This window comes from Epinephelus moara, chromosome 11, assembly GCF_006386435.1.
Source record: "Epinephelus moara isolate mb chromosome 11, YSFRI_EMoa_1.0, whole genome shotgun sequence".
NCBI lineage: Eukaryota > Metazoa > Chordata > Actinopteri > Perciformes > Serranidae > Epinephelus > Epinephelus moara.
Genome location: NC_065516.1, coordinates 26,949,852 through 26,971,137, shown reverse-complemented (window position 1 = coordinate 26,971,137; position 21,286 = coordinate 26,949,852). Strand labels below are relative to the sequence as shown.

The 21,286-nt window shown below is 41.1% G+C and overlaps 1 protein-coding gene across 1 annotated transcript in view; it reads right to left on the bottom strand.

Annotated features, from left to right (window-relative positions):
* ofcc1 (orofacial cleft 1 candidate 1) overlaps positions 1 to 21,286 on the bottom strand; it is a 111,276-nt gene that overhangs the window by 32,001 nt on the left and 57,989 nt on the right. The window contains exons 20-23 of the mRNA XM_050056735.1: positions 14,915 to 15,166; positions 11,393 to 11,645; positions 10,714 to 10,877; positions 5,089 to 5,248 (exon numbers count right to left, since the gene is read on the bottom strand). Of these exons, the coding sequence (XP_049912692.1) occupies positions 5,089 to 5,248; positions 10,714 to 10,877; positions 11,393 to 11,645; positions 14,915 to 15,166 (829 nt within the window). The remainder of the gene's footprint in view (positions 1 to 5,088; positions 5,249 to 10,713; positions 10,878 to 11,392; positions 11,646 to 14,914; positions 15,167 to 21,286) is intronic.

Genomic DNA, 21,286 nt, shown 5'->3' with positions numbered 1-21,286 from the left:
TGCTTTAACTTTTGTGTGCCTGCCGCGTATAAACAGTGGTAAAGTCATGGGCATACGTGTGATATTGGGAAACATCTGATGCTCTGCAAACTACAAATACATGTCCTCCATTAATGCCTAATTTTATAGCCTGTTTTCTTATGTATATCTTAAACTAAAGTCTATGTCTTTGTATTATAATAATAATGATTTGTCTGCTTGCCCCACGAATGTGCAGGTGATGTGATCAGTGATTGACACAAGGATACATGAGACCCTTATATTTCAGGTATGAAGTGGGTTGGCTAATCAAACACAGTGCAAACTAGCTGACAGATTTTTAACTCTTTTCCAAGGGTGTTAATATCCATCGATCTTGATATTAATTGGTAGATTAATCCAATATCATCGATGCAAAGTGTGGATATCCATCCATATCACTGTCTTTAGGATATAGCTTTACTTTTAAATTCAGCGTCACTGTCAAACTGCACCAGGTAGATAATGGCGAGCAGCCAAGAAAAAGACAATGAGGATAACGTCATTTACTCTGGAATAAATAATCAGTGTGGAAGTATTTTAGATTTTGGAAAAAATACAGGTCAACCGACAAAGCACATGCCATGTGTTAACAATGCCATAATGAGATAAAATACTTAAGAAACACAACGTACCTGCCTCGACAGGCATCTCACTAAACTCTTTTCTTATTATGGCAACATTAGCTGCTCTGTTTCAATAATACTCAGCTATGCAGAACAACCACCGCTCCACTGAGCTTGGTCTTGGCAAGTTGCTGGAAACATCAATAAGTATGGACTGGTAGAAAAAGATTTTCGCACTCTTACATCTATGCAGAGTTTCTGCAGTGTTTATTTTTACATAGGCAGCAATGGACAGGCTGATAAAAGTAACCAATCTCAGTTTAACCATTGGCAGTATGCAACAAATCTGTGCATAACCCTGGTGGTAGAAGCTCCACCTCCTGGGAGTTGTAGTTTTTTTTTTTATAGCAATGTTAGGCTGATAAAAAAAGGTGCATGCAGTCTGAAATTCAAGCGTGCTATTCTGTCAGGAGATACAGTGACTTTAGCCAATGGTGACTGAGAAAAAGTATTTTTATTACATGTAATTTGTTAAGCTATAAGTAGAGGAAAAGTCCGCTAGCTGCTTGGCTAATTTATGCAATGTAAAAATGGTTAAGCTAATAACGGATGACACTGTTTTGTCCATGAACCCTGACAGTTATTATTGAGCCAAATTTTACTGTTTTTGCTAAATGATCTTGTAGTTTATTCAGGTTTTTATGGCTGTTGGGAGAAGTTTGCTTTCAGAGCTTTACACCCCTACTTGTTTCTATTTAAATTTTCCCGACTGATGCCCAATTTAGAAACAAATTGCTACCTGTGATCCAATGCAGCTTAAAGGAGCTATATGTGAGTCTGAGCCTGGATTGTCAATATTGAGGTGACTGAGACAGACACTAGCAGCTAACAGTGCTAACAGCAGCAACAGTGCTGACAGAGCTAACCCTGAAGGGTGACGCTACTCTTCTGCAACAATGCTGTTTCCCTACTGTGGGATTGGACAGCGTTATCAGGGGTAACTGCTGTTTGAGTGCAGTGCAGAGTGGTGGCTATTAGCTTGCCACTGGGATACACACACAGGGACTCACATGCGATAACATGCACGCATGGCTGGACCGGCTATTGCAACAAAGAACAGAGAAGGTCGAAGTTATAACAAACACAGAGTGAGCATGACTTTATTCTCTGCTCAGGATTACTTCACCATATCTTTACATAGCAAATTGTTTGTTGCAATATTAATGCTCGGACTGTCTCATACAGCACCTTTAAATATAGGGTGCAACAGTGGAGGCTCTAAGGTGACTGCTGCATGTTATAACCCACCTTAAGTACTAAATTAACCTTAAAAGACCTTTCACTTGTGATTCTCTGACTCAGTTTCCATTTTCAGTTGCCCTGTCAGGCACCTGACATACAGCTAGTGTCAAATTAGTCCAAAACAAACAAGAAGTATTTGCAGTTCCTGCCTGCCCCAGATCTGATTTGTTGAAAATGTCATACTATATCCTTTTAAGAGTGTACTGTTCAATAACTTTCTAAAATTGGCTCAATATCAGACGGCTGCTGTTCCTGTGAGTACCTTGTTTTCCTTCTCCTCATCCCTCCTCTCTCTAACTCAGCTAATGAAGGCCTCGTGGCCCACTGTTATTAAAATTACGCCCTTGCCTCTGATATTAATTGGGTCCGTAATAAGGAATGCGTCGGATTCATTATTTAATTGCAAGGGCACATTTGGAATACAGTTTCTGAAATGTATTTTTAATGAAAAACACTACATCCTGACCTAATCATATCAACCTTATTCTATCTAATTAAGGATGCAAAAAATCATTAGAGTTGCAAAATATTAGCTTCAGCTCTGTCGGGCTGCTCCTTTGCTCGCCTTCATGAATATATTTTTTTCCTGTCTATGATAAATAGTTAATGAGGGAAAAATGACAAAAATTTGCATGTAGGCAAATTAGTCTAATAGGGATATGTCTTTGCTGAGTTAGGAAAGTGACCCTTTTCACAGGAGAAATTGTTACAATAATTATGAAATAATGGCAAGGCCCATCTTATTTTGATGAAAAATGGCCGGCTTGAATAATGTAAAAATCATAAAATGCAATAACCCTAAATTTTCATCATGCTGGAGAATGTGTTAACGTGTTAGCATTTTATCAGTTTAATAACGCCAAATTAGGGACAATATGAAGTATGCTGTAATTGTTGCTGTGGAGGGAGATATGCAGTAATGCAAGGATGATTTAGCAGTGTCACCACAGCAAGAGGCCATCAGCGGCTAAATGAAGCATTTTCTTAATCACAAACTTTGGGGGTATAATTTCTTTCAAAGTCTCCAAACATTGGGAGGTTCAATTTTCTCCCAATAAACAGGTCCATCACCATCCCATTAGCATTAGTGTAGTCACCTCTCGGAGCCAGGGCTGCAGTTCATTAAGGCTTACAAGACAGGTGTTGAGAGAAAAACAGCATTTCAACGCTTTATGTGTAGTGTGCAGTAAGTTACACATAAAACAAATCTTATCTTGTGAGTTTAAATTGCAGGACAGTTATGAGTAAAATAAAGGTGTCCTTTCCAAGCACCAACAATGTAAATAACATTCATCATCTTCTGTGTTTTTCAGCTCAGTTTTCATTCAATTCTCAATCAACAGCACAGGAAGTGAGGTCACCTAGTCATACTGTCAGTCAAAATGATGGTTGCTATTCTGACATAAGATTTGTATGATGGCAGATAGTGTGCAGCAAAGCAGCCGATCAACACTGTTCAAAACTAACTGCCTTACATTGTGTTTGTTATGTTGCCTCCGCTCACACTGTGGGGAGTAGATCTTCAAAGTGTAGAGCAATTTCTTAGTGTGGGGTTTCACAGAGGAAGTTGATTTCATACAAATGTTAGAAGGGACCTGTTATGCTTTTCCTTATTTTCTGTCACGTTACGATGTTGAATGTTCACTTTAAACGTGGCCAAAGATGCAAATAGTGAGGGAAACATATACAAAAGTAAGGTTAAGGACTTTGCAATGGCCTGGGTTTGACTGCGATCTGCAGCCATTTGCTGTGTGTCATCTCCCTCTCTTTGCACCTTTCCTGTCAGTCTTCAGCTATACTATCATTAAAAAAGGCAAAAATGTCTCTCCCAAAAAAAAAAAACAGTCTTTGAGAAACTGCCGCTGTACTCCAATTAAGTCATTCCCTGGCTGCAATTATAGTACAGAGATGCTAAGATGCATATGACCTGAAAAGGCTGACCAATAAGAGTGGACTGGGCTAAACGAGGAGGGGGCTTAAAGAGACAGGTGCTAAAATGGAGGGTTTCGGACAGACGGTGAATACAGGTGTTCCAGCACAGACGGTATGAGGAGACAATTAAAGCATGTAAATATGTTCTTTCAGAAATCCAAAATACAAGTATGAACCTAAACTTCAGCAAAGTAGGTTCCCTTTAATTACCTTGGACCTCAGAAATTATGTTTAAGTTCAGTCAAGCCTGTTTTTACTCCCCTGTAAGACAAAACAGTGCACACATTATAACAGCCAGTCTTTCACTAGAAACCGAAAAAGGACTGTAGCTTGTGGTTCCATTTTACCCCTTTACAGCCATATGAACTTGTGCAAGCAAAGAGCAAAGGAGTTAATGAACACGGAGAACACCGAGCGATGTGTGCCACTAACAAATCCTGCCGGAATAAATTAAAGGGGGCTGCAGTTTGATCGCTGTGTTCCATTTCCCTTATCTCAACAAGTCACATTTTCAATCACTATGCAAAGATTTTACATCGGGTGTAGGCTCGGTGCTAATGCACTGCCCTTCCCTGTGTCATCTCCATCGACCTGCGCTGGGCTGTCAAACATGCGACAGCCTCTCCCAAGCAATAGTAATTTCATGGGGACATACATTTATACCTGCTGGAATCATGCATTCCTCCATGTCACCGAGCTGTCCACATTAAGGGAATGCCCAGCATATGCACATGTATGCACCCCAGCGTGTGTGTTGATTGAGCAGTCTTTCTTTAATGAAATATCTTCGGAAATTGGTTTCCACAGACTAATCAGGCAGCCCGCTAGCCGAGTTTCTGTTTTGGTAATTATCTTGTACTAATTAGAATGAAGCTAAAGACCTCTGAGATGAATTCTCAGCTTTCTGAAATGTAACTAAAGAAAATGTAATGATATAAAATGAGCCTATTCTATACATCCTCTCGGACGTAATATCTTCGTTAAAGTGACCAAATTGGACATGGTATTGATGAGCAATGGGATGCCATCATGGCTGCCGTTATATGTTCCTTTCAGTATCACATTCATGTTGCCTCAGCCAGTCCTCCCTTCAGATGCCTCCCGTAGTTACAGACAACCAACTGTAATTCCTCCTTTATACACAGACCAACCTAATAGACATGTATCAGTGACCTTTTATCTCATTCTCTTGTTAAGAAAACACCCATTAGCCCAATTAATCAAGAGGGGGAGAAGAGCATCCTCTGGAGAGACAGGACAGGCTGCTTACCTTGCGTCTCTCCCCATTAAAGCCTCTCCACTGCTCCGCCTTCTTGACAATGTAGCTCAGCTCCTGATTGGACAGCTCTAGGTCCTGAGGCAGGAAATACGTCCCCTCCTTGGCTGTGAGCCGTTGAAAGACGTCTAGCATGCGCCCATCGTTGTGGAACCTGGAAGGTGTGGTGTGAGAGAAGAAGTTAGAGGGGGGAGTGGCAGCAGGAGTGACGCCATACTGAATCACTGTCTTTGCCCTGTAAGGTCACATGGGGTCAAAGAAAAAAACATCTTTGCTTTGTGTCATGATGATAATTGTGGATATCTAGCTCTGTGGTTACCCTTATGCCAAAAAGCATCCTCTTTTTTTGTATTCTGGCTGGCTTTTATGGAACAGGTCAAATCAAAATGATCCCAACTTGCTGGGAGAACATATGATTCTTCTATTGATTACACAAAGCATATTTGCAGTGCGACGCTCTATAAAAGTCTAATACATCAATACAAACACAATGAAAGAGCAAAAGGAATCAAACAAATTGGCCTGTGAGTGGGAAGCACTTTGTTAACACAAGCTGTAGCAATGTCTGCGTTTCGCTGCGTGTCTGCGTGGTTGTTGTACATCTGTTACTGTGTGGGAGTCAGATCCTGGGATACTCTTCAGTGTTAATGCCGAGCTTCAAAGATGGCAGATGCAACGGACGTGCTGGTTGCAGATGTGTCTGGAGAGACCGGCCTGAGTCACAAGAAAACGTTCGGCGCAGCAGAAGGCATATTGATTCATACCTCCAGATGAGCGCACAGCACCAAAGTGTTGTTTTTCTTTTGCCACACAAGGGTGCATGCAGCCAACCCCTAAAAAGAATCACCATGTCTGTAAACAAATGCCTTGGCTGACCATCAAAACCAGCAGACCTTGTGCCCTTCCATAGAGATTCTAGCCTGTCAGAGGGTAATCAACTCTCAAATAAAACCAACATCAAGGAGACGGGGATTTATACAAGACGCTGGTATGGAGCTTTGAACTCAGCATCATTCCCCATCGCTCTTGGGAGAGGCATGTTTGTAGAATCTTGACCTCAGACACAGGAATAGCATGCATTCATTTTCATCCTACACTTGAATTGTGCTTCTCATTCATTTATGCGGCATCTCTCTTGGAGGAATTCACAATCTTTGCATCTTTATGCTTCAAAACAGGCTCATTTCCTCGGCGTTGGAAGTGCCCTGAATATAAGTTTGCGTTACTTATATCTGGGGTTTGACCTGGATGATAAGGCTCTCATCAGCTCTTCTTCATTGTGGGGGTCACCTTGAGGACACGTGTTAACTCATGGAATACATTTTGACGGAATATTCATGACAACATGATCACGGTGGGAAAAAAAGGGAAGGGTATTTTTGTCTGGGAAACCTGCATACATTAAATGCATTTAGACTGAAAGAATTATGCAGTGTTTTCTATCTTTGACTTTACTATGTATTACTCTTTCATTGCTTAAGAATAGAATAGTATCCTCCCAGTCCCACGCATATACGTACACTACATGATATGACATTTTACAAGATGTAACTGCTAGTCAATGCAGAGGTGCTTAATGAGTGATTTGGCTATGGCTATGAAGTCTCACTGCCCTTAAGTTCCCGTTTAAACTGCATGCTGTATGTATATATACACACTAGGGATGTAACAATATATGTATTCATATTGAACCATGCAGTACAAGACTTTCAGTTTGGTATGCATTACAAACCGAGCAATACGATGAACTATCCTATTACATTTAGAAAATAAAATATACAGCTTAAACTGTGTTTAATATAATGTTCTCAGTGCCACTGTGCTCAACAAGGCAGCCCACACGACAGAGCAGGCAACATGCTGTCTGCCCCTCCCAACCCCAAACCTAAACATTCTACTCCATTGAGACACACTGGAAGGCATGCTACGCTAAGCTAGCTCATTTCAAGATGATCAGTACCGCCATTACCAGACCATAAATATAGGATCCTCTGATAACCTACAGGTCTGTCGTTTGGGGCCACTTTGGTTTCACTGTGAATTATACAGCTAGCCCAGTAGCACAGTAACATACACGACCCCCAAGCTGAAGCACAGGCCCCTGCACAGCAACAGACTCTCTGTACCAGCCAAGACAGTAGCACACACATGGCTGCACAGCACAAACCCCCGAACCAGGGAACAAGAGCTGCTGCGCGGTAGCCTCTAGTTCAGCAGCTAACAGCAGCTAACATTAGCACAAACCACACACCCACAGCAGTGAGAGGTAACTGCTGACGGGCCAGGTAGCCAATTCGGCCAGAGGGACAGCAATGAATGTTAGTGATGGCTGTTTAGCTTGTTTTTATATGATTGTGATTTAACAGAGATGTTTATTCACATATTTAGTAGAGCTCGAGGGATGTAGCAGAAACACAGTAGGCCAATGAAACAACACTGATATCATGTGCTCTAATGTTAGCAGTAACGTAGTATTTATATCATAGGACACAGAAATGGTGAAAAATAGTTTAATAGTCTAACTCCACAGTTCAGTTATACACAGTTCCAGGCAGTGTTGCCAGATCTTGGGAGAGAAACAAGCAACCAAGGCTATGGAAACAAGCCCAAAAGAAGCGACTATCATGCGTTTAAATAACTTACTAGACGGATATATATACATATTTTTAACAAGTATTTTCTAACATATATAATGTGTTAGAAATAAATCACTAATTTTGCTTTACCAAGACTTGAATGAGCCCATTTCAGAATGACACTAATTCCTGCTTTGCAAAATACAAAATCCCAAAATATGTAAGTTATCATACTTTTAAATTGAAAAAATCGTGAACCCACTGTCGTATCGAAATGAACCGTGAATTTGTGAACCATTACACCCCTACTACACACAAATGGAAACTTGAGAAACACAGCAATTGTGTGCAGGAATGCAATTAATTATTATTTTATAGCTCTGAACCTTGTAATCATTTGGGTCTAACTCCCTAACTATCAATGTAACATCATCTTTTTGGTGTTTATAAAGTTTCAAAGAGGACAGAGATGTAAAACACATCACTGATGTGTATATTTGCAGCCAGTGAATAAAGGCTGCCTAAAATGTAATTAAAAAAGGATAACAGTCCATTCTATCTATACATATAGCCCCAGGCATTTTTTTAGAAATAGGTCACGCTCTGTGTCAGAGCCCCTTCCTTGCAGCCAATAGGAAACTGTAACCCATAAAATTATCAGCCTTGCTTCAGCCTCGTGGCCTACATTCAATACAAACCCGTGTGGCGGTTGAGTGGCAGAAGTCATTATTCCCGGCTGCTGTTTTAATATTGTCCATTTAGCTGGAGCCCGATAAGCGTCCCGCTTACTGAAATTAGATGGCACCCTCTCCTCGGCCGCCAATCTCAAACTGATTAATTCAATAAGGGTTTTCTTACATTTTGAGCCGTTAATGGAATTTGGGCTTATATGAGGGTGGGAGAACACACCTTGGATGAATACTGAGTTACATTATTCAGTAATTTATCACCCGCCCTTCTACTTTTTTACTTCCATGCTGCAAAGAATGATGTCCTTCTATTATTTAAAAAGTGCAATAGTCATCTTTTAAGCTGGAAATTTGGAATCAGTGGTTCTGCAGTGCATGTTTGAGTCCGCCCTCCCATTGCAATGCAGTGCCAATCTCTTTCTAAAACAGAGGAAAAAGGGTAGTGTCTGACTCAACAGTTAGGAACCAGAAGCTCCTAACAGCTCCACCGAGGACATGAAAACTTGAAAAATTTGTTAAAAAAAATTCTGAGGTGCTAAAACATCATATAAACCTAGCAAGTAAATGCTTCAGCATGAGTGACCTCAATCCGCAAGACATGAGTGGAACACATAGTGCGCTGAGATAGAGTTTGTGTGTTCACCACCACGTACATGCACTCCATTTCAATATGTATGAAACCTGCAGTGATACCAACCATGCAAAACATTCAGCCTAATTGGATAATGTAAGGGGGTTATATGTTCACGCTATATCAAAACACATCTAACTTTTGAATTAGAAACGCTTTCAATTTTCCGACCAATTGCAGAGTATGGTATGTTCAAAAAAGGCAACTGTGTGGTGCGTGTGTGTGTGTGTATTTCTGTGTTTGTGTCTGAGAACTCAATGTGTGCGCATGTGTGTAGATGTGTGAGGTTGATGCATAACTGCATAAGTAATTCCATGCGACTATAAAATCAAAATGGATTACATCAACATTTGTTTTCATTTTCTGTTTTTTTTGTATTTTTTGTGCTTTTCTGTGGACAGAGTAGGGGAAGAAAGATTGTGGATGGGGTGGAACGTGGCACGAGGCTGCAGGGGTGGAAGGTTTAGAGTTATTTCTAAACGGGTGCTCGAGAATAGTAGGCTGGTGAGGGCCGGGGTGTTTCAGAGAGGGTCTTCCTCTCCATTGGCAGACTGTCCCTACAGGCTGCGTCAATGCAAAAATACCCAAATTATAATTCTCAGCTAAAGCTGTGTTGTGATGCTTTTCAGCCACCAGGAAGGTCAGACACAGAGATCAAAGTCAGGGGTGAATGAGTAATTTGGAATAAAAATGGGACTGGATTCAGTGGAACCAGAACTGACTATATTTATGGGAACACGATCATCACGGTGTTTCACCAGTGATACACCATGGTACATCTTAATACTGACATGCACTGACATGAAGCTGGTTGTTCTCACAGCTTTAGTAATAGACCCAAATTGAGTGCATTTAATTTCCTCCAACAGATTGGCACATAAAAAATACTTAAGCTTTGTTTAGACTGCCAGCCTGAATCTGTTTTGGCATATCCAGATTGTAGATTGAGTTTAGAAAGTCTGGACGGCTGGAAACTAAATGACTAAGTTTTGCAAATCGGATCCAAACCACACTGGCGGATTGAAAAGTGAGTCCAATCAGATTTCTACAAATGTGTCTCAGTCTGGATGCTCTGGCTGCTCAAATCAGATGTCAACGTGTCTTTGGCGTCACTTGAGACACAACAAACAACAACAATGTTAAATCCAGAGTGACAGAAAGGCTGAGCAGTTCTGCACTTGACAGCACGATTATTTGGAGGGCCAAATGAGAGACCTCCATTTCTCATGCTTACTTGTTGGGAAGCCATGTCACCAGCCTAGCTACATGGTTACTGACACCTACGTTGTTACCACAGCAACCCATGCAAATATGTCTGAATGCACAAATCCGATCAGGTCACTTTGATTTGAGAAATCTGATTTGCCCACAATGACAGGGACGTAACTCATTTTGGGTCTCAAAATAATGTTCTTTTACATGTTTGACCTAACAGGAAGTGTCAGGGTATAAACAAGGTAAGAACAAAAAAGGTCAAACTATATTAAACAGTACATCTGTCAAGCAGCCGACTGACAACTGTGTTAACAATTTTCAAAAATATATTTCCTTCATCTCTGGGATAAAAACTTTTCTACTAACCTGGCTACCAAATTTTTAACTGCTTGTATACATATATATATATATATATATATATAGATATATAAATTAACATATTGTGTTACTGTAGTCTTGATTTGGTGACAATCTCTGCCATTCACAAAATGTTTCTCGACTTTCTCACCTGAGCATATTAATGGAGAGGATGGTGATGGACAGCAGGAAGAGGACTGCGTACAGGAAGAGAGTGATGATCACTCCCGCTGCACCTGATTGGTCGGCTCGATAGAAGTGCCAGTAAAGCTTGGCTACATCACCCACCGGTGTGTCTGGGCTGTAGGCGAGACGCTGAGGAGACAAAGATTGAAAGAAAAGGAAAAAAAACAGACAAATCTAAAACTGTTACAAGGCTGGACATTTGCAATATGGGAAAGCTCGTGCCCAGGACAGAGACTGATCACAGGGAGATCACGTGATGGCTCTAGGACTAAGGTTCACATACTGGTCAGCTGGTGTTCCTCTCACTCTGCATCTTACATTACTGACTTTTTGAAATCACAAATTATAGGTTTAGATTAATTTCTTTGGGATAAATGGAACATGTTAAGTGTTGTCTGGTCAGACACTGTTACAACGCCATTTAACAAGGACTTGATTTACACATCATCAGTCCAAATCATTTCAATCTTCCTCACTGACAAAATCCAACACGCTGCCAAAAAAAGACACTCATCTAACCTTGCACATTTTCTTTCTCACCCTCTCCCCTCCCCCTTTTTTTGTAATCTAAAGTCACTTTGCCAAGATAAAGTGAACTCCTATTTAAAGTGCACAAGTGTCCAAGTTATTTTTAAGTGACTTACCCCGAGGACGGCGTCCACTGCAAAGACTGCCAGGGGGTCGAGGACTGTCCACACTCCCTGAGCCATGATAAACTTTGACGTGAAGGAAGGGAGTGAGCCAAATATCTGTTGACAGCCCCATCTGATCAGAACCAGCAGGAACGTTACTGCGTTCAAGGTCAGGGGACCCACCACCACCATCGCCAGCTCCTCCCGGGTGTGGAGCAGAGAACTCTGGTACACGAGGTCCACCGTGTGTGCGTGGAACTGGAATCTGGCGGGAGAGGAAACGGGAGGCGGGTGATGTGCTGTGATGTGGGCAGAGTGTGAAGTGTGTGCATGTGTCAATATGTGTGTAGTATGTTTGTGTTTGTGATGCTTTGAGGCTCAAGGGCAACTGGTTCCAGCAATTCACACACTGTGTTATATTGTTTGTGGTTGATTCTGTCATGTCTAATTAGTTTGATGACAATAACATTGTAATTGGCTGTTTTACTAGTATGTGCTGCCTTGCATGTGATACATTTAAAGACAAAATACATGTATGATAAGATTATCTGTATATATATCCCAAAAAACATACAGGCTTTAGAAGTAACAGTATTAACACCTCTGCTGTTACTTGAGAGAGCTTTTCTGAGACCCCTATTGTAGGTTAGACTCCCCATTTACCGCAAGCCTCATGAGTTTCTTAATCTTCCCATCAGTCAGGAGGAGGTAGAGCCACTGGTGGGAGAGGAGAGGTCCAGTTTTTGCTCATTAATTTCCATCTGATTTGCTCCAAGAGTCAAGCATCTCTCAGATTCTGTCCATTAATCTGACAGTGGAGGTCCGTTGGCGTTTTATCTGAGGCAAATCTGCTAACACACAGATTCAACCCTCCAAAAGTCCTTTTAGAGCGCAGAGATTCCCTCACTGAATGACCGGTACAGAAAGAAGAGTTTCATGGTATTTTTCTGACACTGTAAGCTTCTACTTTTTCCAGATAAATTGCACTGTTAAATCTCATTCCAACATTGACAGGGGAATATTTCATTTATAGTGAATCTTGATGTAATACAATGAAACTTTCCACTTCAATAAATTGTAACAGCATTTTGACATTGGCAGCATCATTCCGTATCAAATATTGACGGTCATGATTCCACATCAAATCAAATTTGGTGCCTCACATTTGAAATTTCAAAACGACATGTGGCACTTGTGTAATGATTGGAGCATGTGTGGTCCTATTGCCAGGCAACATGGATCTTGTTCAGCTGTGGAAAGTAACTGTGCGTCCCAACACCCAAACTTCCATGCTATATAGTATCCCAGAAAAAATATTAAGCACGTCCCAGTATATACTATGTCAAATGCAGTATGGCAAAACAAAAAAAAGGATGTTCTACTACATCCGGTCTGATTTTGCAGTATGCAAGCCGGCACGCTTTTATGGCTGTTCTGACCCACAATCCTCTGCGCAGCGGACGATAAGTCACATCAACAGATGTCAGCTTGACAGCTGATTGGCAGCTGTCAGAGGCTGCAATGATGGACAACAGCGCATTCAAGTAACTAATGACCAGTCGAATAGTAATTATAGGAATATTGATTAAGTAAACAAATAATTATAAATATCACAAACAACAAAAGGATAGAAGAGAGGAGAGGAGGAGAGGAGAATTGCAAATGTAATTTCACTGTCGCAAATATAATATGTCAGAATCTACAATCTCTGCAGGTATAACTTTGAAGTTAAACTACATACATTGCAAAGTAAAAGCGAACTCTGCAAGCGCCGGTTGTTTTATCTCCAAGGTAACGGATATAAAAGCAAGAGGGTCAAAGTTCAGGGTGTAATGTTATGAGAAAGTAGCATGTCCCCATTGTGTGCATACTGCATACAACAGTACATACTTTTTAACGGCAGTTTCAGTACCTACTAAATGTAAAAAAAAAAAGTATGCGATTCGAAACGCACCCTAAGTAGCCTACATGTAAGCAAGGAAAACAAGGCACTTCTACTCCACTACATTTCAGAGAGAAATATTTACTTTATTCCTGCCAGCTACAGTTAGTAATTATTTAGCAGATTAGATTTTACATGAGCATATAATACATGTAATAAAGTACACTTATCTACCCAACAGGACAAAAAAAGAGTATTCGCCCTACCTGACCCAGCTACAGAGATGCTGCTTAGACACTGATGCATGAGAAATAACAGTCCATATAATATATAAATATATATATATCAGGACAGGGGGAACTGTGCACAAGTACTTTTATACTTGTAGCTAAGTAAAATTCTGAACGCAGGACTTATACTAGAATCATTTTAGTGTGTTTTATTATTTATGTCAGAAAAAAAAAAAAAAAAAAAAAAAGAAGAAGAAAGGAAGAAAGGAGAGCTCATAGGTGACTGAAGCAACACAGGGGCCAGAGACTCTGTTGCTCCTGGGCACACTTTGCTGTCCGCTGATGTCCGAGGGAGGACTATGGGGAAGGAGGAAGCAAAGAGAGACAGAGAGACGGAGCTACAGAGGATGAAAAAACAGAGTGAGATAAAAACGAAAAAGGGAGGGAGGCCTGTCATCACACTAGCCACTCTGACTGTCACTTGGCCTCTCTCTCTCTCTCACTGGGCACCACCAGCTCTGGCCATCGCATGGAGAGAGAAATGCTCGGAGGGAGAGCAGCAGATTTGGACATGTGGAAGTTGTCATCCGACGTTGACCCCCTCTGTTTTTGCGTTTTTGTTTTTTCACCTCCAATCCACCCCCTCAGTCCATCTTTTTTTTTTTTTTATTCCACCACATTTTTTTCTCCCTCAGCCTCCCTCTATCACTTTCCATGATTTAATGCGTGATGTTTGCACCCCCATGTTATTGTAATAAAAACCTGCTTGTATGCATGTTTGCAGCCAGCTTGTTTTATTGTGATGAATTAAATCAGCACCATATGCCATTGAGATGTGATTTAACAGTTCTGCGGTATCTTATTGCTGTTTATTATCAATGCTGTGTACCAAATAATAACAATAAATTCCTTCCAAATAATGTAGCCTTTTGGGACTTAAATCTGCATGGTAAAATCAGCAAACTCCCCCAGCAATGGTTTGTTAATATTGAGAGAGTCTTGTTAAAATGTTAATGGGGGGATTCCAAACAGATGATTTGGGCGTATCCAGTGTGTGCGTGTGCATGTTTGCCAACACACACACTCAGACACATTGCACATCCTCCTTCTCTCCTCTAGTCCTTCACTCCTCCACATCCTATTTCAGAACCATACTTTGCATTTGTGTTCTCCCGAGTTTGCGAGCCTCTGTTGTGTGTGTGCATCTACAGTTTGCCTATATGTTCTTCAGTATGTAAAAGGATTTATGTCAGCAGCAATGTATGGGCTCAGAGTGTCTATGTAGTTCTGCTGTGTGTGTGTGTGTGTGTGTGTGTGTGTGTGTGTGTGTGTGTGTGTGTGTCCATACGCCCCCCGCCCCCCCCCCATGCCCATACGAGTGTGTGTGTGCGTGCAGGGTGATATCAAAGGAAGCAAACTCACTTGTTGACAGGAACTGCTATGGCCTGGAGGTAGAGCCACTGGCTGCAGTAATGCAGGTAGAGCCTCACAAACCACATCAAAGCCAGCAGCAGCATAATGAGGCCGAGCTGCCGCACGGAGCCACGCCAGCTCCTATGCGGCTGTTGTTGCCGCGGCAACGGCAGGCCCAGCTCGGACGGCAGCATGCGGAGGGCCAGGCGGGCTCGGTCGGACAGCCGTGAGGGGCAGGAACCAGATCCAGTCAGTGCCGATCTGTTTTTAGAATCAGATAACATACATAACAAACTCTTATTCTCTGGAAATGATAGTGATATTTATTCAAATAGCTTTTTACAGAGAACCTTTTCTACATTTCCTTGTTGACCCTGTCATATATAATGTTACAGTGTCATAATCAGATTAAACATGACTGATGTGAAAGTATTTCATGCGAGCAAAAACCTAAGGATTAAGATCGTTATGCATGTTTTGAATACTCTGGCTTTTTTATCTACTTTAGACACAAGGTGATGTCAGCTCATGAGGGATTTCTTTATATTGTCATTTGCTCCAGGCACACTACTTTGAGTGTTGTTTGCATAGCCCACACTGCTACATGTAGCTGCACACTAACATCAGAAAAACGTGTTCTTGGTTGCTGATGTTGTTAATTTTCCCCTCGATTTTGGGTCATAGTCCTGTCGGGACATGTGCGGTTGTGAAGGTTTTGGTTTAGAAGCTTTCACTGGTGATTTCTAATGTTAGAAAGCGCGTCTATACTTTGTTTCAGTCATTCCTCGGTTGCAATGAAGGTGCAGAGATGCTGACGGGACGTTGTCGGGAGGGGGGCTTAAAGAGACAGGATGAGGTGTTTTTTGAACATTAAAGCATGTTAACATGTTCACAAAGAAATACAAAATTCAAGTATGAACCTGACAGTGCGCATAATATGGGACCTTTAAACACATAATGTACAAAAGTGTTATCCTTAAACCTTCACAATGTCTTACGACTTACACCTGTCCTGTCGTGCTTGATATTTTGCATCACATTTACAGTTAGATGCCTTGAACACAGGGTGATTAAACAGTTCCTGAGCATGGGTCACAGAGCCGATTACAACACTAGATGTTATGTTTATGTATGTTTGAATTCACAGTGCAAACACTTCCTTCTCTGTGCATCACATATAGTTTTCAAATGCATTTTTTACGATAGTCAGATGCATGCAATAAATAATAGGTAGGGAAATGTAGTATTCAAATTGACACACATGCACACACAAACAGATAGGAATCCCTTCCAGCGATGCTCAGCTTCCCTCAGCACCTCTGCCTCCTCTGTGCCGCCCTTTGTCAGGCCTGCTCAACTATTCCCTTTCATATAGAGGGCACAGATGGAACAGTGGAGGCAAGAGGAGAGGAGAGAGAAAAATTCAAAATGTTACAATGGGCTCATAACAGCCTAGCATAAAAAACTTCATACACACCCCATACCGCACAGTACAGCGTGCGTCTATGTGTATAGTTAATTAGTGTGTATCGTCACAACGTGCATAGAAATCCATTTATTATAGTTTGAACATGTCAACACAAGCAAACACTGATGACCCCAGTCGTCTGGCTGGCAGTAATTAGACGAAGGCTAGAGTAGGTGTGTGCAGTGGAGCTATGGTTAGCATCACAGAGTGTGACTTAAGGCCTTTGCCTGTGGACATCCCTGTGTCTCACCACTGTGTCCCAGAGCACAGTTGGAATTCACTTTGTAGTGTGTATCTAGGGAAAATGGTACACTGCCTAAAGACGAAAAACAAGAAAAAAACAGAATCAATTGTATTACCCCCCCTTCCCCTTACCAAATAATTAGGCTAGACTTAAATCAGAATGCAGCATTGTGTTTTCTTCTGCTTATATTGCTGCTGAAATGTGAACCGTCACACACAGCTGCATTTAAAACAAAAGAGATCATCTTTCCTGTTCCTGTGAGGTGGGTACAGTCTCTGAAGTGTTAAATTATTTGAAGTTATGGAGTTCCTTAGTGGATGCACACGAGAGCGGCGCTGTAGCATACAGTACACGTGGGAGAACTCTGGGATTCATTCAGAAAACGCTCAGTCAACAGTTTGGGATGATAAATATTCATAGCTTGGCTGAAATAAACTTGAGCAGAGAGGATAAACATCTGGCATAAAAGTCAGCTACCGGTCAGTTCTGTGGTTGGGGTTTTAAACTACAGCGTGTGTTCCAAGTGTTGCACTGCACTCTGTATATTTCCTGTGTGAGGTCAGTGAGATGCTCTATGTGCAAGATAATATATGCAACAGAGATGCAGGGAGAATTGCTTCAATTGCTTTTTGAGTACATGTAAATTAAATCATCTCAAGGTTTTGTTTACTGTTGTTTTTGTACTTTAATATTAATCTTACATGAAAAAATCAGTATGTGGTAAAGGAACAAACTGTCAGCTCTTTATAATGGGATGCAACAGCCTCCATGTTAATGAATGACACTGGCAATAAGGATAACTTTAAAGTCACAATCCTGAATCTTCAGAATAAACAATTACAAGAAGCTGTTTATCACACTTTAGATTTCCAGGAGATACTGCCAAAAATAAATATTCCGGCTTTCAGTTGACTCCAACAAAAACAAGTTCTGCTGTGACGATGTTGAAAAGTGTGCAATGCCAGTGTCAAGTGTGTGTTTATACAAGGCTAACACAAACAGAAAGACGATAACGTACGAGCAAATGTCTGTCTCTGCTTCTCTATTGTGATTTTGACAAAGGCCCTCCCGTTCTGTTCCCAGCTTTATCACGACTTGCTTCAGCGTGTGGTACGAAACTGCTTTCCGCACGTCTGCAAAAGTGGAATTACAGAGTAGACAAAAAAGCAGTGTGTCACAGACACAAGGCAAGATGCTACCCTGTCAAGTGACATTAAACGAAAACAGCAAATACAACCTGACGCCCATCTTTCATATAATGAAGATATTGATGATGCATGAAAGAGGAGTATTTTTAGACGTCTTCATGTGGCGGCCTCTTCCAAAGGAAACTGGTAACAAGATGTGAAATCTGTTATCACCACTGAATTGATTTCATTATGGCACCTCCAATTACAAAAGTACAATACAGAAAAAGAGGGGAAGGCAGGGGGTGGAGGTGTGGGCTTTTTTATCTTGCAGGAACGAAGGATGTTTCACAGCTTGTCCCTCGAACGATTGATAGCATGTGGCATAGCGGGCCCAGAGATGAAACTAACCATTTAAACAGGCATGCATTGGCACATAATACTATATTTTAATTGTATATGATTCTGTGAAATCTGGGCCAGAAGCTGTTCCCTCATTATCTCAGTTTTGATATGTTTGTTGTTCATTCCCATGTCATCAAAGCACGTTGCAAAAGGACTCATCGTTCTCCTTAAACCTTGCCACAGAGTGCCAAAGCCTGTAAATCAGATTTAACTAGCGTATATCTGTCAACCATTGGAGCAAGAACCATCTCCTGGACTGGTTTTCCCAGGCTGTGTCCCTTAATGTTGAACGGCATGACAACAAACGGTAGCTGTGCGCTTAAAAATAGCACAAAAAGAAAAGCAAGTACAGGCAAGTATTAAACCTCTAAGATGGCATGGGTAATGAGAGATGGAGGGGCGGGGGGGAGGAGAGGAGTACAGTGGGGTGTTACATTTTAAATAGCAGATTTATGATGGGAAGGCTCCAGGGCCGAGGAGAGTGAAGGTAACCCTCAGAATCCCTCTGCATCGCCCTGATGGCTTAAACCCTCCAGTCTAAGGCCACTTAAAGTATTGGACTTATCCCTTTATTTTGAGGATTAAGTTATTTTCTGTCACTTTCTTATTTGGGCCACCGGCATTGTTTATAAATGCACTAAAACCACACATCTCTTCCCACATAGTCGAGGAACGGTTTGCTGTTGGGGAAATAGAGAAAGCGAAGATACAGTGTGAAAATAGACTTAAAAGATTGACAGATAACGTGATTGTTGTCTTAGTGGCCCAGATGCACGCAAGTTGTGGTGATTATGGAAGTGTGATTATCTGAGGTGTCAACAGATAGGACTGAAGATACCACATCTTTGTTTACATTTCATTTTTGAAGAATGCTGATAATGCATTTGTTCTGAATTGTGACAGTATCAGTCATCTGTTCTCTGTGGGTTTTACAACTAGCTCCTCTCTGGGGCATTACGACTTTTAATGTAACTGAAAAAAAAAAAAAAAATGGTGAAACTTAGTTTGCAACTCGTAAACAAAAGTACAACTGACTCTAACAGAATACAGACAGCCTTTACTGTGTCCCATAAACACTCATATTGGCATAAAGAGTACAAGCAACAGGCGCACGTACTACCAGTCATAGTTTTCAACACTTGGTTAACATTGTGATATGGTCGCACTCAGGCACCAAGTCTACTCAGCTAAGTTAGTAAGTATATCACATACGGGATGTATTTGAAGTACGTTAGATAAGTTGAAGATACAGCTGTAACTTTTAATCATATTTGCTAAAACTGTCACCACATCCACACAGAAATACAAGAGACAGATAATCCGTGAAAAAAAATCAGCTTCGTCCTCCCACTCCTTATGCTTCTAATGGCATTTGCTAGAATATAACATAGGTCACAGAAAACAACGAATCACAGCCAAGGATTCTCTTACGCAGCTGTCAATTTTGTCAATCACTGCTTGTGAACTGTCAAAACAGACATAAGGAGAATGGAAGTGTTTCATAATCGATGCCTCCGACGAATATGCCAGATCTTTTGGCCTAATAAAATCTCCAACAATGAACTGTACAAGAAAACGGGAAGCCCGAACATCACCAAGGAGATTACGCACAGACGCCTGAGATGGCTAGGACATGTGTTGAGGATGGAGCAGGACCGCATCACAAAAGTTGCCTTAAGATGGACACCACCAGGCAAAAGAAAACCTGGGAGGCCCAAAACCACCTGGCGCAGAACTGTGACACAAGAGCTGGAACAGATGAACCTGAATGCAATGGAGAATGCTCACTGAAGCCTTATGTCCCATAGGGGACGAAGAGGAGTAAATAAGTAAGTAAGCTTGTGAACTGCGGTCAAACAGTCAAGCTAGGCAGTGCTGATCAAATACAAAGCAGGACTCCGTTACTGCATTGCAGATTTCTCACCTAAGAAGTTTTCAGAAACATATTTTAGTGTACTGTTTAGCTGTGAAATGATAAAGTTTGCTATTGGGCAGTGCTTGGTTTTCAACCTGACTGTTTCCATAATGGCCAGGTCACAAACTTCCTCATTTTACATCTAAACAGTACAAATTAGAGTTCCTCTGTTGAGTTCCTGCAAATAATTATTAGTTAGCCAAAACCTGTATATTAAACTCTTTGAGCTCGTCAAAAAAAGGACGTAGGCAGCAATAGCCCATCCCTACCCCAACAGTACCAACCACCTCCCTACGAGGACTTTGTTGTTCTTTAAACTACATCACCTGACTTCCCTCTTTGCTCCTGTCATAATTACTACATACAGCCACTCAATTATTACAGGTCGTCATAAGCTGCTTGCACAGACGACCCATAGTTGACAGTATTTATCCACTGTTTTGGAAGATGCTACACAGTAAACTTTATAAAGGTCACAGCTGAGATTCAGCCCTAAGAATTTAGTTTCACTGTATACTACATTGGAGGTTTGTGCTAATATGAAAGAAACATGCCATATTAGTTTTAAGATTCCGTATCTGCTATGCATGAAAAGCAGATATTATGGGATCAATCCACAGCCAGTAGCAGGTTGCAACTAGTGAAACACTTCATCAACTGTGTTGCATAAACATGAACAAATGGACAAACTCTATGTGCCCCAGTCCAAGTTTACATCATGTACAGATGCTGCAGTCATTCCCACAGTAGAAGCTTTAACTGCCCATTTATTTCATTTACGCAGAAGCACACAGGTTTACGTAATGACTGGCATGTAAACAGGGCTTTGCACAGGTGGGGCAAATATAATACAGGAAGCTATGAAACCTCACAAAGTGGAAATGACAAAGAAACCTGCTCCCACAAGATGTATTAAATGATAATCATTGGTTACTAAGCTGGTATCATTTTCCAAAGCACCTTGAATGTGTGTGTGTGTGTGTGTGTGTGTGTGTGTGTGTGTATGTGCATAAAAAACAAGTTGAACAGAGCAGCACTATATGCCTGCAGGGCTTTTAGATAATTGAGTCATTTTTATATCATCTTGTGAGAAGTTTTATTTATACTGAAAAAAAAAAAATCACAAAAAAATACAAAAAAACTGCCTCAAAATTAACTTTGTGCTCCCTCTTCCTCTCTCTTTTAATTTTATTTGTTCCAAGAACAATTACCTTACCATTTG